Source organism: Hyaena hyaena, unplaced genomic scaffold (genome assembly GCF_003009895.1).
Source record: "Hyaena hyaena isolate Hyena2069 unplaced genomic scaffold, ASM300989v1 scaffold_25, whole genome shotgun sequence".
In the NCBI taxonomy this organism is placed as follows: domain Eukaryota; kingdom Metazoa; phylum Chordata; class Mammalia; order Carnivora; family Hyaenidae; genus Hyaena; species Hyaena hyaena.
Genome location: NW_024080657.1, coordinates 6,148,656 through 6,162,074, shown reverse-complemented (window position 1 = coordinate 6,162,074; position 13,419 = coordinate 6,148,656). Strand labels below are relative to the sequence as shown.

The window sequence follows — 13,419 nt, the reverse complement described above, 5'->3', positions numbered from 1 at the left end:
AGAACAATATGAGTCCCTCAGGGAAAAGGCCTGTCAAAGTTACAAACAAACTCATCTCCTTTGGGGAGGAGTTCTCCTTGAGGAGAAGAGTATAATGGCATGGCCTCTGGTTGAAGGGCCTCATTTATAACTTGATAATTCCTTATGTGATACATTGGCCTGAGGAATCCAAACTTAGACTTTTTAAGCATGTTTTAAGCAAGTAGATAGTGTGTATTCTGAGTGGAATGTCTAGGAAGCAAAGCAGCATACAGTTTGGGGCACCTGGGTGACTCTGTCAGTTAAGCATCCAACTCTTGATTTTGGTTCAGCATCCAACTCTTGTTCATGGGACTCAACCCCGTGTCAGGCTCTGTGCTGACAGTGTGGAACCTGCTTGAGATTTTCTCTCTCTCCCTCTCTCTGCCCCTCCCCTGCTTGCATATGTGCTTGCTCTATCTCAAAGTAAATATTAAAAAAAATATAGAAAGCGCTCAGGGTACAACTAGGTGGAAGTGTGCTGACACATTATCAGTGCATTGAAAATGTGCCAGGATACATCTTTTCTGGAAGGTAATTGGGCAGTAGCTAGCTAGTAGTGGGAACACAGGTAATGAAACCTACCGATGCAGCAAGACTTGGGGAGGGTAGTTGGCGGGTGCCTGGCTGCTGTAGGGTACCAGAGGCAGGCTGCACGCCACTCTGGGACCCGATGTCCACCTGCTGAGGACAAAGGAGGAAGGAGTCAGCTACCGGTAATTTTACTTTGGGGAATTTACCTAAGAAAACAACCAGGGACAGAAAAAAAAAATTGATTTATTTGTGAGTATGTTCAAAAGGATGAAACCTGAGAGTAACCTGAATGTCTAGCACAAGGGACTGATGAGATAAATGCTGGAATGGAGTCATTCAGTCACAGATTATGGAAGTATATTTAATGCTATCTTCACTGTATGTATTTAATTGAAAGGAACAGGTTTATAACACAATATGTTTGATAATTTTTTATCAAAAACTTGTATGAATACGTATTTATGCACAAATATATACATACCTATGTAATTATGCACATATTAACGCTCTAAGGCATGCTATCAGGACATTTAGTAACTGATTGTGATGGTAGAAGATGTATGCTTTGTGTTTTCATGTCTTCTGTTGGATCCAAATACTTGGAGATGAATATAGGTAACTAATATAAACACAAAAAAGTACTAGGCACAGCAGAGTTAGAAGCAGCAGCCCCCCCTCCTGCCCCAAGGGTAAAATTAGCCTCAACTTTCCCCCACACTCTCATCACCACTAGATCACCTTCATCCAAGAGGGGGTTAGAAATACCCCGTACGTGTCACCTCGTCTTTATGGAGCACTGTGGTCCAGGGGCTCCAGAGCAGGCCCCACCACAGGGCTTGTTTCCAGGCCTCCCCACAAAGGATTTGCTTCCCCGTGCGTTTGTATAACAAATAACATTTGACGAGTCCCAGAAATGAGGTCGTGAATCCAAACGATTGGCACAGATCTCCGTAGGGGCAGCATGTGTGTTTAGACACATCACAGGCAATGGACCGGGAGCAGACCCTAATCTGGCAGGAAAAGGCTCTTGCCCTGTGAGCGCATCAGCTCAACAGCAGTCACACCAGGGCTGATGAGATAAGCAGACATGTCAGTCCCTTCTGCTGCTGATTTTTCCAGTAAACCTGTTTCCCTGCTTCCTGGAGGGCTGCCGCTGGCTCAGGGCTGTGAGCGTACTGGACCCAGCTCCTCCACAGCCTACCCACACCTGCACCAAGTGTCCCTTCCGTGTGGGACTGCCGGTGAAGACCTAGTGGCCACACAACTAGACAATGAAGGGAAATGAATGACAACAGCTGACATGTATAGCACAGTTGGTTACACGTATGATGGACTTAATTCTCATAGCCAGGCTTTCAGGGGGTGGCTTCATTTAGCCCCGTTTTGGAGATGAGGAGGCTGTCTTTGAAGGGGGTCAGTGAAGTCCCAGAGGTCGTGAGCTGTGGGGGCAGGACGGGAAAGTCAGTTGTGTCTCATTCTTCAGGCCAGAGCATCCTTTCCTGGTCATCTCGTAGACCTGACACTAATGTTACCATGCCAGCCTTTTTTTTCCCTACAGGTGGCTTCCTATTAAAATAAGATTCATTTATTTAGCACATGTTTACACACCGCTAATTTGTACTGTACTAGATATTTAAATAGATCTGTGTTGCTCAAAATTACAAAGAAAAATCAACAAAATGGAAGTTAGGCCCTTGGAATTTTTTTTCAAATTGCTCCTGTCCAGTTGCATTCTTCTCTCCTTACCTCCATTTCTTAAATATGTCTACACTTGTAATGTGGCTTTCTTCAACTCCCACCTCTTCCCGGACATGGCCCTTGTGAGCGTCACCAGTGCTTTTCTGGTTGTTGAAGCCAGTGGTGGTGTTGATGGTGATTATTTCTTATACTCAACTCTCTTTTCAGTGTTTGATGATGCTGACCGCTCCTCCTTGAAGACTTTCCTACTTTCCTACCCTCTTGGTTCCGTGAAATCATTTGTTGACAATCATGAAGGGTCTGAGAGTTTACCTTCTTTCCAGGCTAACAAGTTAGCTGACACAGTTTCATAGATGCTGGCAGGAGATGTGAGACTAATGGGTCAGAGATCAAGGGCTTTGTTACTCACCACAGCATACAGCATGACCGTCATGTTTGCCAGTCTCCCTCCACCCTTGCCATTGAGAATGACATGCGGGTAGATCTGCGTCAGGTTTACATACGGTGGTTCTGTGTCATGGCTAAGGAACCACTTTTTATTGTTGGTTTTATTAAGATCTAATTTATAAACCATAAAGGATATTAGGAAGTCTAGAATTTAGTGGTTTTTAGTGTATTTGCAGTCATGGCATGCCCATCACATGCTTTTCTTTTCACCTGCAGGTGCCCTAGATCAAAATATAGCTCCTTAAGGGCAACCCAGGGGATGAAATTCTAGCTGGGCTTTGAACCTACAGAGGGTTGCGTGCTCTCAAAAGCCTCTGCAGCTGATAAACCGACCCCTCCTTCCTCATCCTGTGCAACACATCTCTGAGGAGTATAACCAAGTTGGACCTAGAAATTTCCCTTCACGGACCCTTTCCTCATTCGCTTCCTAAACCCTTTCCTCAGTGTCTTTCCTCAGCCCACCCTCAATTTGTGCACTTCAGGATTTGGTCTCCACTCATCCTGGCCCCAGTGCGGGAGAGCTGGAGGAGCAGTGGTGAGCAGGACCGACTTCATGTCCACATGGAACTTCCCATCTGACAGCAGGTACAAACATTAAGCAACTGACACAGAGTTAGATATTTCAGTGCAGATGTGACCAGGCTACCAGGGGGAAGAGTGGGTTCTACTGTCTAGGGAGTCAGGGGGATTATGAGTACCCTTGGAAGAAATGGCCTTTGATCAGAGTTCTGAGAGGGGAACTGGAAATAGTCAAAGGAGAGAGAGGCACACAGGGAGGCGGCACATGAGCTGGCCCTTCACCACCTGCTCATCCTCTTTGTTCAGGGCTTAACACACCCTGTGGGGCCTATGCCAGGACCCTCCCAACTCTGCAGGAGCTCTGGACCCAGAGATCAACCCCAAATGAGCAGTCAGCCATGCGTGCCGTGGAGCCTTGGGAGGGCTTCAGCACAGCTAATCAAAAATGATTTATGTCCACTTCTATTTCTTTTAACTTTTAATAAAAAATAATCAAAAGCAATTCTTTAGAGACTGCTAGAGAGGTGCAAATATAGTCTTAAGAGAATCAATGAGTCAGATTTTAGTGAGTTTCCAAATGTCATGCCATTGAGGCAGTATGACCAGAAGTGCAAAGAATATTCATTACAAGTGAATTATGAGAATTTCACCTAAATATTTTCCAGCCAGGAGATTTTTGGAGCAATTAGAATAATTTTCAGCTGGAAATACTGGGCCTCATTTTGTGTGTGTGTGTGTGTGTGTGCGTGCGCACAAAGCAGCTCAGAGAAGGCTTTCAGGACCCTGTATTAGAGTATCTCCTATAACACAGTCATCATGTCTGTTGCACACGGCTCCCTTTTATTAAAGACCATACTGTGTCCACTTCCACCAATCACAAATCAATTACAAGCCTGCATGCTTTCTCTGAAATAATGACAGCCATTTTTGCAGGCTATGTCTTATCTCTCCGTGAAGGGAATAATGCCATGACATAGGAGCGGAGGGGAGGGGGAATTGCAAAATAATGAGGCCATTAGAGATGCCTCAGTAGCTAATAGAGTAGTGTGAAAACAGCAGACCCTCCATGGCATCCGGTGTTTCTGTGATTTCTTCTGTAGGTAGTTCCTGAAGATAGGTCTTGCCTGAGGGTGGAAGGATGCATGTGTGCTAGGGTCAGAAATACTAATATGTGGGTATTTGCAGCGCCTATTCTTGCAGAGAGTGTGACTCTCAAACAATGTAAACAAACAAAAAAAGCTAAGGGAAGGTGGAATTCAAATTGTTTTAAAAGAGAGAGACCAGCAGATGAAAGTGAAGAGAGAAAAATGAGAGATTTCAAAGGAAGCTGTCACCATGATGAGAGGAGCATGAGTGTATAAAATGGGATTAAGCAGGACCACAGCTTAGCTTATACAAAGCCTTTGTTCAGTTAAGAACGCACATTCTCCCTGGATGGATGAACTGGGACTAAGGTTCACCTTTTAGAAAGCATCCTCCTCCTGGGCTTAGAGCTTGGCAAGCAGACAAAGCCATTGGGAAAGAAAACATAACCTTCCTCCAAGTGGACTCAGTGAGCTGGTGGTCTGGACTCTGGTTTGAGCAGTAGAGCATGAGCTGGCTTCTAATGTCACACCAGTGGCAGGACTTCTTTGGTGCAGTGACCAGTTACTCAACCGTAGGAAGTGGCCTGGATTTAAGGAATGTTTCCATTCATGTATTACATGGTATGGTTTGGCTTCTTACTTTGCACTGATGGACTTAAGATGACTGTAACCTTCAAGTCTTGGAGACCTAAGACAAAGTGAGCAGCATCAACATCACTAGGGAATTTGTTAGAGATGCAGATCACCTAGCCTCACTCCTGACCTCCTGAATCACCCTTGAGGGAACTCCAATGCCTGCTAACTTTTGAGAATCACTGCTTGAGACTGATGAAGTTGGGTTAAGAACACCTTACTGAACCTAATAACATATCAAATATGCTATTGCTTAATACTGTATTCGCAGAGTCTGTTAGCCAAGAATGTGGGACAATGCTTGGACAGAGCATCTTCATGTAGATATTTCTGATTTAGAGACTGCTGAGGTTTCTGAAAAGCTAGGTGTCTGGGCTTCTGTCACAGCATTTCCCCAAACTGTTTTTTTGGAGCAATCATTTCAGCAAGGTGGTAGTTGATGTTTTGTGAATAAGCAAAGTGAGTTTCTGATAGACTGCATACTCTACCCTCCTCTCTGAGTCATTGTGAACCATGCATTCTCATACATGGATGGCAGTTGGGCAATGTGATTTTAATAATAATGTGATTTCCAGGCCTCATTCTCTGGAATCAGACCACCTGGAATCAGACCATGTTGTAACTTAGTCACTCAGCAAAGTCCTATAAGGTCTTGCTAGCGCTCATGTGGTTGGTTCATGGACCCTTCCCAGACAGACTCACTGAATTAGAATCTGCCTTTTTAATGAGAACCCCAAGGGATTTGTATACACAGTAGTTTAAGAAGTACTATTCAGAAGGCATGTTGCTTGACCTCTCTCTGCTTCAGTTTCTTCATTTGTAAAATAGTATTTTTTTAAAATGTTTGTTTACTTTTGAGAGAGAGAAAGAGCCTGAGTGGAGGAGGGGCAGAGAGGGAGGGAGGGAGACAGACACAGAATCTGAAGCAGGCTCCAGGCTCTGAGCTGTCAGTGCAGAGTCTAATGCAGGGCTTGAACTCGAAAACTGTGAGATCATGACCTGAGCCAAAGTCCAGTGCTTAACCGAGTGAGCCACCCAGGTGCGCTGTAAAATAGTATTAATAGGGCTTCTCTCATGTTTTGTCATGCATGAGAAGCACCCAGAGGGCTTGTTAAAACTGGACTAGGGCACCTGGTTGGCTCAGCTGGTTAAGTGTCTGACTCTAGATTTCAGCTCAGGTCATGATCTCCACTCTGGTCATGTTCTGGAAGTCATGGGATTGAGCCCTATGATGGGCTCCATGCTGATCCTGGAGCCTGCTTGGGATTCTCTCTCTCTCCCTCTCTGCCCCTCTCCTGCCCACACTCACTCACTCACTCTCTAATATACTTGAAAGAAAAAACAAAAAAAAAAACAGAACTAGACTGACTCCACCCCTAGAGTTCCTGATTTAATAGGTCTAGGGTGGGGCCAGAGAATCTGCGTTTCTAACAGGTTTGCAGGGGGTGCTCATATAGTGGATGTATAGACCACACATTGAGAGCCAGTGTTCTAGATCATTCTAAGAACATCGCTCTTTCCATGCTGACCTTGTTGTCCTTCATGAAGCGTGCTGTTTCAGTACTCAACTGTATGTGTATAGTTTACCCTTTTTGCTGTTTTGTTGGAATTTTAACATAGCCTGTAAATTCCCCTAGGCAGAAATTATACCTTCCACACTCCATATTCTTTTTCTGTTTTGTTAAATAATGAGGACATTTCCAGTGTTATTAATAATAGAGTATGTAAGGAGGAAAAAACTCTGCTTGCCAGCCCCAGTAAACAATATCTACAAATGGATATCAGCCCTGGGATTCTCTTTAAAATGTACATTTCCAGCAACTATCCAGGTGATGCTGATGGTCCAGGAACCACCCTTGGAGAAGGACTTTCACAGAGATTTTTAAAGGATTTAGTGAATTCTGTCCTGTAAGCCAGTTAACACAGTGCCTAGCATAGACTGTGTACTCAAAAATGTTAATGTGATTTTTACTTAATAAATGCTCTGACAAATCCTGTTAGTTTAAGCAAGATATTTATCAAACTCAGTCATGGAGCTTTTGATTCATGGGAGATGTGTTGACTTTTGCGGGGAGCAGGATGTTATTGCAGGGGTGCTCAAGCTTTCCCACATAGTGTTCTCTGGTGTCCGTTCTTAGCTTGGTCCCCATCGCCTCCCACCCCCCCCATTCTGGCTTTTTAAATCTAGATTCTGGGGTCGACTGCCAGCAACTCTCAAGGCAGTTGCTTGTGGGACTTCAGGTACCACAGGAGGAGACAGAGATAGGAACGTGCTGGGTAGAATGGAGGTTACTGGTGTCCTTGATGGTGTTCTTTAAGAGCAAACATCCCCAAACCTAAGGTCCTACAGTTGGATGCCAAAGGCCCACAGCTCCCCCTTCCCCAGAGAACTGCCCTGAGGCTAATGGGAACAGCTTTCTCTTTTTCCCACCTGGATGGTCATGACCAGTGCCTGACTGACATGGGGTACCAGTGCTGGCTCCTTGCCTCAAGCTAGGATCAACTCTGGTACACTTCAGGCTCCCGAGGTCCCGTAGTCAGGCTAAAGCTGGACTGCATTTTGGTAACATCCTTGTCGGGTTCCTGTTCTCACTGTGTCCTTTACTCCCTTTGTTCTGAGGACACTCAGTAGGTCACCATGTCTGACTCTGCTTCTGGGGAGCCCAGCCCTGTCAGTGCTCACTGGGAAATGTATCCAATTTGCCATGGACACAGAGGGGCTAGAAGATGACTCCATTATAGAATAATTCATGTAGGTCTGACAGAAGAAAGGAAGTGTGCCTGAAATTTCAGAGGAAGGTATATACTTAGCATAGGAGCCGAAAGGAAATTTCCAGCTTGCGAGAGTGGTGACGTGGGGATCTTACCCCTTGGGGATCTCACGGATTCTTCCCCAGGCTTCCACCTGCATCATCCATGCCATGCTTATGCCAGGCTTTTCCTAGGACTTTGGCTTCTCTTTTCTGTCACCCTCTTTCCTAGCACCCTGGCATCTGCATCCCTATGCATTCACATGGCACCTGGTGTCTTGGTTGGGAGGATTTCCTCTCCCACCTTGTCCCTGGGCTGCTGTCCACTTCAGGTTCTTGGCATTCTGCTGCTCCATCCCTCCCTGCCCTCCCTGTGCCAACTCAAACCTGCTCAGGGGCTTGTAAGTCTGTTCCTGGTTTGATGAAGCCTCCTCTTCTTTTCTCCCTTTGTGTTTTCTTTTCTGCCTGTGTCTGGGGCTGAGACAGTGGCTGGAACCTGTGCTGCTTATGTATGCCTTCTGTGTCAATCCCTTCTTCACATTGCCACCGTATTGTGGGGCCTGAGCTTGTCACAATGCCGGCTCTTCTAGAATCCCTCCTGATCTCGGCTCCTGGGTTGCTGCTCATGGCTTGACTTCCAGCACCTACTTGCCCTTCCGTCTGGGCTCATTTCTCTGAACTTAACCTTCATTCCTCCTTGCCTGGGGTCCATCACAGTGCCATTTCCCATCATGGCTCTGGGCTCTCCTGCCCATTCCTGTCCTGCTGTCGTCTGCTCCCAATATGACAAGTGTGATTATCAAAAGGCCTATTTTTCCAGAGATTTTATAAGACAACCTGCAATTTCCTATCCTTCGATGGGAGAAAGCCTGGTAGTTCAGGAACTAATGAGAAAAATGTGAATCGTTCAGGGGATGCACTTCCTTTTCTCTGGTTCTGCTGGAATCTGACATCATTAAGAAAAGTAAATAGATCACCTTAAAATAAAATTTGAACTAAATGTGAAAAGAGGAATGTTTTGCACTTAATCAGCCCTTGGTTGTTTGTATTAGTTTCTTATTGCTGTTGTCACAAATTAGGCAGACTTAGTGGCTAAAAACAACACAGGTTCATTACCTTGTGGTGGAGATGAGAAGTCAGAAATGGCTTCTAAAAGGAGGTATTGTTGGGCTGCCTTCTGTCTGTAGGATTCACTCCTTACCTTTTCTGGCTTCTGGAAGCTGCCTGCGTTCTTTGGCTGGTGACTCCTTCCCCCATCATCAAGCCATCAGTTAATGTCACTCTGGCAATCAGTTTAGTCAAAGTTCCTTTCGTCAGAATATAGACACTTTAGGGAGCCATTATCCTGCATACCCCACTTATCGTGGTTAATTTGGAGAGCTCTGCTCCCACCAGAATACGCCTTTATGTGCTAAGTGTTTGGTACCCCTTCTCATTTATCCATCACGATGATGTCATAAAGTGGGCACCAATATAGAACCCATCATAGGTATGAAGAGATCAAAGGTAAGAGAAGGGAAATCACAGCCCAAGCCTGCACGAATTGGGCATTTGCTTGCATTTGTCTTATCATTTCCTATCCTGTCTTTAGCTCCATCCCTGCCATCTCTCAAATACCTGGCCTCCTGGGAGCTCACCTGTGACCCCCGGGGAACCAGCCACATCCAGGAGAGAGGCTGCCTGGGCTTTGGGAACAGTGACGGAGGAGGGGTTTTATGCCAGATTGGTTTGTTTATTTATCAGCACATTATTTTTTCTCCTGGATTCTTACATACTTCTTTATCCTTAACATCCAATATTTTTATGAAGTAAAATGTGTACCTCAATTGTTGTGGTCTTCATAAATTTTATCAAGTAGATGGTAGGCCATTTCAGTCTGAAGATTTAGGTCTCATTTTCATCCAGGCAAGTGAGCCGATAGATGTTGGGATATGATTTGATTTCCGTTCCCTCAGCTTCCGTCTTCAGGAGTACCAGTTACTTATCTGGTGTTTTGTTGTCTGGTGTCTGTTTTCTTCATCAATTTGCCTTCCTCCTGTCCTTTTATCTGTGCCTTTTTTGCGATCTGGGTTATTTTCCCAAGCCTGTCCACTCCCCACCCCACCCCCCATCACTGCTTTTATACACTCTTGATTCTGCTGTTCACTCGTCGTGCCCTTGTGAATCCTGAAATGGCATTGTTTGTTTCCCGTAATTCTTTTGAGGTTTATTATCTTTCTTAGTACTTTTCCTTCCCCGCTTACCTCTTGGCTCCTAATCTGTGGAGTTCAGGTGTTGGCCTTGCTCTCAGTGTCTCCTTTCTTACCCCCCCCCCCCCACATTTCTTTGCTGGTCAAAGCATTGGAGGTCAGAGGTAAAGCTCTGTGTCTGATGGGCTGTCTGGTAGGAACATATGCATTTTTGCTTGTGTCCCTCGTACGATGTCCCTTCCTTTACCCTGTCTTCGCCTTTTTTTTTGTCCTCAGCTAAGAAATTGGTGGCAAATAGGTGGATCTTGGCTATGCCTGTTACCTACCCTCTTCCACATTTGGGAATGAGGGTAGGGGATACTCACCCCACATTAGAGCAATGTATGGTATCTGTAGGCCATAGCCTGACGCCAGGTGGCCTGCATTCAGATCCAAGCTGTGCCAGCCTAGGCAGGTGCCTCTCTGTGCCTCAGCTTCCTCGTGTAAACAATGGAGATAATAAGTGTGCCCACCGTACAGGTTGTCACGGGGAATTAATGAAGAAGGAATAGAGACCACTTAGCCCGTAACAGTGCCTAGTCACTGTTAGCTTAAAAAGAGAGGAAGAGAAGGGCATCTGGGTGGCTCATTTGGTTAAACATCTAACTTCGGTTCAGTCATGATCTCAGGGTTCGTGAGTTCAAGCCCTGCATCGGGCTCTGTGCTGACAGCTCAGAGCCTGGAGCCTGCTTTGGATTGTGTTACTGCCTCCCTCTGCCCCTCCCCTGCTCACACACTCTCCCTCTCAAATATAAACAAACATTAAAAAATTTTTTTTAAAGGACAGAAGAGATCAAAGTCTTTATGGTGATATAAGTCAATCAGGCTGGAAAATACCCACCCAGAATGTCATCAGAGCAACAAGGAAAATGGGCTAAATTTTTTGGTGATCCATCTCTTCTGAGGCCTTTCTGTGCATTCAGCCAATTTTTCCTCAAATGAGGACACATTCCTGGCATTTGCCAGAATGTCTTCTACCTCCCTGCACTGTTTTGGGAGAGGGACTTGTGTCTGGTGTCCAGTCAGTTCTCACGACTTGAGCAAGTGGTTCCAGCTGTTCCAAAACCGTGTTGGAGCCTGAGGCAGGTGGTGGGCAGACTCAGCCCTGCCAAGTGCTCCCTTCGGTGGACACCTCACATTGTTCTTGTTCCGGTGTGTCGCTCACTCCCCGGAATGGGTGGGGGTGATGGCTGCCCCTCCTGCTGCCTTTTAAAAAATACCTTTTATTTTATTACATTTAAGTATAAAAGCCATATTTGAGGCAGAAAGTCTAGAGAATGCCAAAAAGTAAAAAAGAAAACCATTACCTGTAGTCTCCCAGTCCAGTCTAGAGCAAGTCACACGGAGACCTCGATTTCTCTGTGTTTCTTGGTCTTTTGCTCACTGCCCTCCCCTGCTGTTCCGTCTCATTCCCTTGGGACAGCTGAGCACGGTAGTTCCCTCTCACATCTCAGTTCTGACATATCCCTGATGGGGGCGCGGATGGATGGGAGCTCGTGTGTATGCTGGAAGCACTTACTTTGGACAGGAAGTGAAGATTGTTTCATGCAAGTTTCCGGGCATGCACAATGTCATAGTCCTAAGGTTTTTTTGAAATCCAAGAAGACAATTAAAGCAATCCATTTTACTTTTGGAAAAGAAATTAAATAAAGGCAGTGAGGATGGGGTCTCGGTGAAAAGATACTTAGCCTGAAGTCAGAAAAGGTGGCTAAGGGACTTCCAGACTCTGCCTGTTGACTCAGCCACACCGACATTTGGATTCTGCTAAGAAGAGCAACAGTAATACACACGTCACGTGAGGCCGGGAGGATTAAGGAGGAGATTCAGGGTCTGGCTCATGATAGATGCTTAATATTCACACAAGTTGCATCCTCATGCACAAGCCTTACCAGTTATCTTGACTTGCTGCTGCAGAAGGGTCTCATTCAGACTCAGAATACCACACCTGAGATTCACCATGGTGCAGACAGAAATGCTTCTGTGTCCATCTTGATTCTAGATATGTTTACCAAATCCAGAGGTCGGCACAGTGCTCTAGATGAAAGGGGCAAAGTCATGCCATATGGGAGCTTATAGTCTAATCTCCAGTGGGAAACACGTGTAGGCAAAAATGCATGGAAAGTTTGCACCATAAGAGAGTGACTAGCTTCTAGAAGGTGGTATGGCAGGGGAACTTTCTAGAGATGGCGATGGACTGAGTGTGGGTTTTTAAGGGTGAGGGAGTGTCCCCAGGCAGACAAGAAATTCCAGGCAGAGGAAACAGCAAATGCCAAGGAGGAGAAATGCTGGGAAGCTCCCACCCATACCACACCTGGGGACACGGGTAGCCTTTGTGTGGCCATTAGGGCACCAGATGTTGCCTGGGGGCCAGGCTGTTGATTGTCACTTCATGGACTATATTTTCAGGAACCTACCTGAAACCTAGTCTGTCATTGGGGGAAGCCCTGTGGGCTCTGCTTAAGAGATGAAGGAAAATGGGAGGCAGGCTAAGGGCCAAGTGCCAACCTCAGACGCAGGCCAACCAACAACTAGGGTATTGAGAGGAGGCCTGTGCCCTCTTTTACCATTAGGCACCTGCCTTCTTGAATTGACTCGCTTGCAAAGTTTATACTTGCATTAGATCACCTGCGAAAGCCAGCCACACAGATTCCTCCTTGTGCAAAGCCTTGGCCCCACGGGTGTGGGGACAGGTGGCACTTCCCAGCTGAGATCACCTGGTGCCTGTGATGATGTGGTTTCTCCTCTCCCTCCCTCTGTCCTGCAGCAATGGAATGGCAGGGACACGGCCCTCATGGTCACCCGCGTGGTCAACCACAGACGCTTCTCGGCCACGGTCAGCGTGGCGGACACTGCCCAGCGGAGCGTGAGCAAGTACCGCTGTGTGATCCGCTCCGACGGTGGCTCCGGCGTGTCTAACTACGCTGAGCTGATTGTGAAAGGTGAGTGCCCCCAGCGCCTGCCTCTCCCATGCGGCTGATTTCAGGGGCTGCCGCGGCCCCATCCTCAGAGGGTGCGAGGTACTGAGGTGCCTGTTCTCCTCTGCTGCTGCTCTTTCCAGTCACTTGAAGGACACAGGATTTCCAGTCCCCCATTCCCACGTTCTGCAGAGAAAGAGAAGTTACTGTAAAATCATGTAATTTCACATTACTCTTCCAAGTTGAATCTTTCGTAGAAGGTCCACCTCTGCAAGCCTGTGGGCTCTAGAACATGGAAGACCTCTCCAAATTTGGCTTTATTTTGCATTTAAAGTTAGAATGAGCCAAGGCCCTTGTGTTTTGGTTGTGTTCTATAGCTGTGTTCAGAGAAAAGAATTATTTTTGAGGGATTGTTTATTGAAAATTTGATGTAATGACAGTATTTCGGAAGGACTTATGAAATAATCTCCCCACCCCACTGGCCTTGATTCAATTCTTTTCAATTTTCTTGTTCTTGTTCACCTAGAGGTATTGTTGACATGTTTTACATTAAAATATGCACATTGCTTCCTTTTTGCCTTCTTCCAAGGAG

At 46.0% G+C, this 13,419-nt stretch overlaps 1 protein-coding gene across 1 annotated transcript in view; it reads left to right on the top strand.

Annotated features, from left to right (window-relative positions):
* Positions 1-13,419, top strand: part of PTPRT (protein tyrosine phosphatase receptor type T) — an 803,437-nt gene that overhangs the window by 120,027 nt on the left and 669,991 nt on the right. The window contains exon 9 of the mRNA XM_039227066.1: positions 12,677-12,851. Coding sequence (XP_039082997.1) covers positions 12,677-12,851 — 175 coding nt within the window. The remainder of the gene's footprint in view (positions 1-12,676; positions 12,852-13,419) is intronic.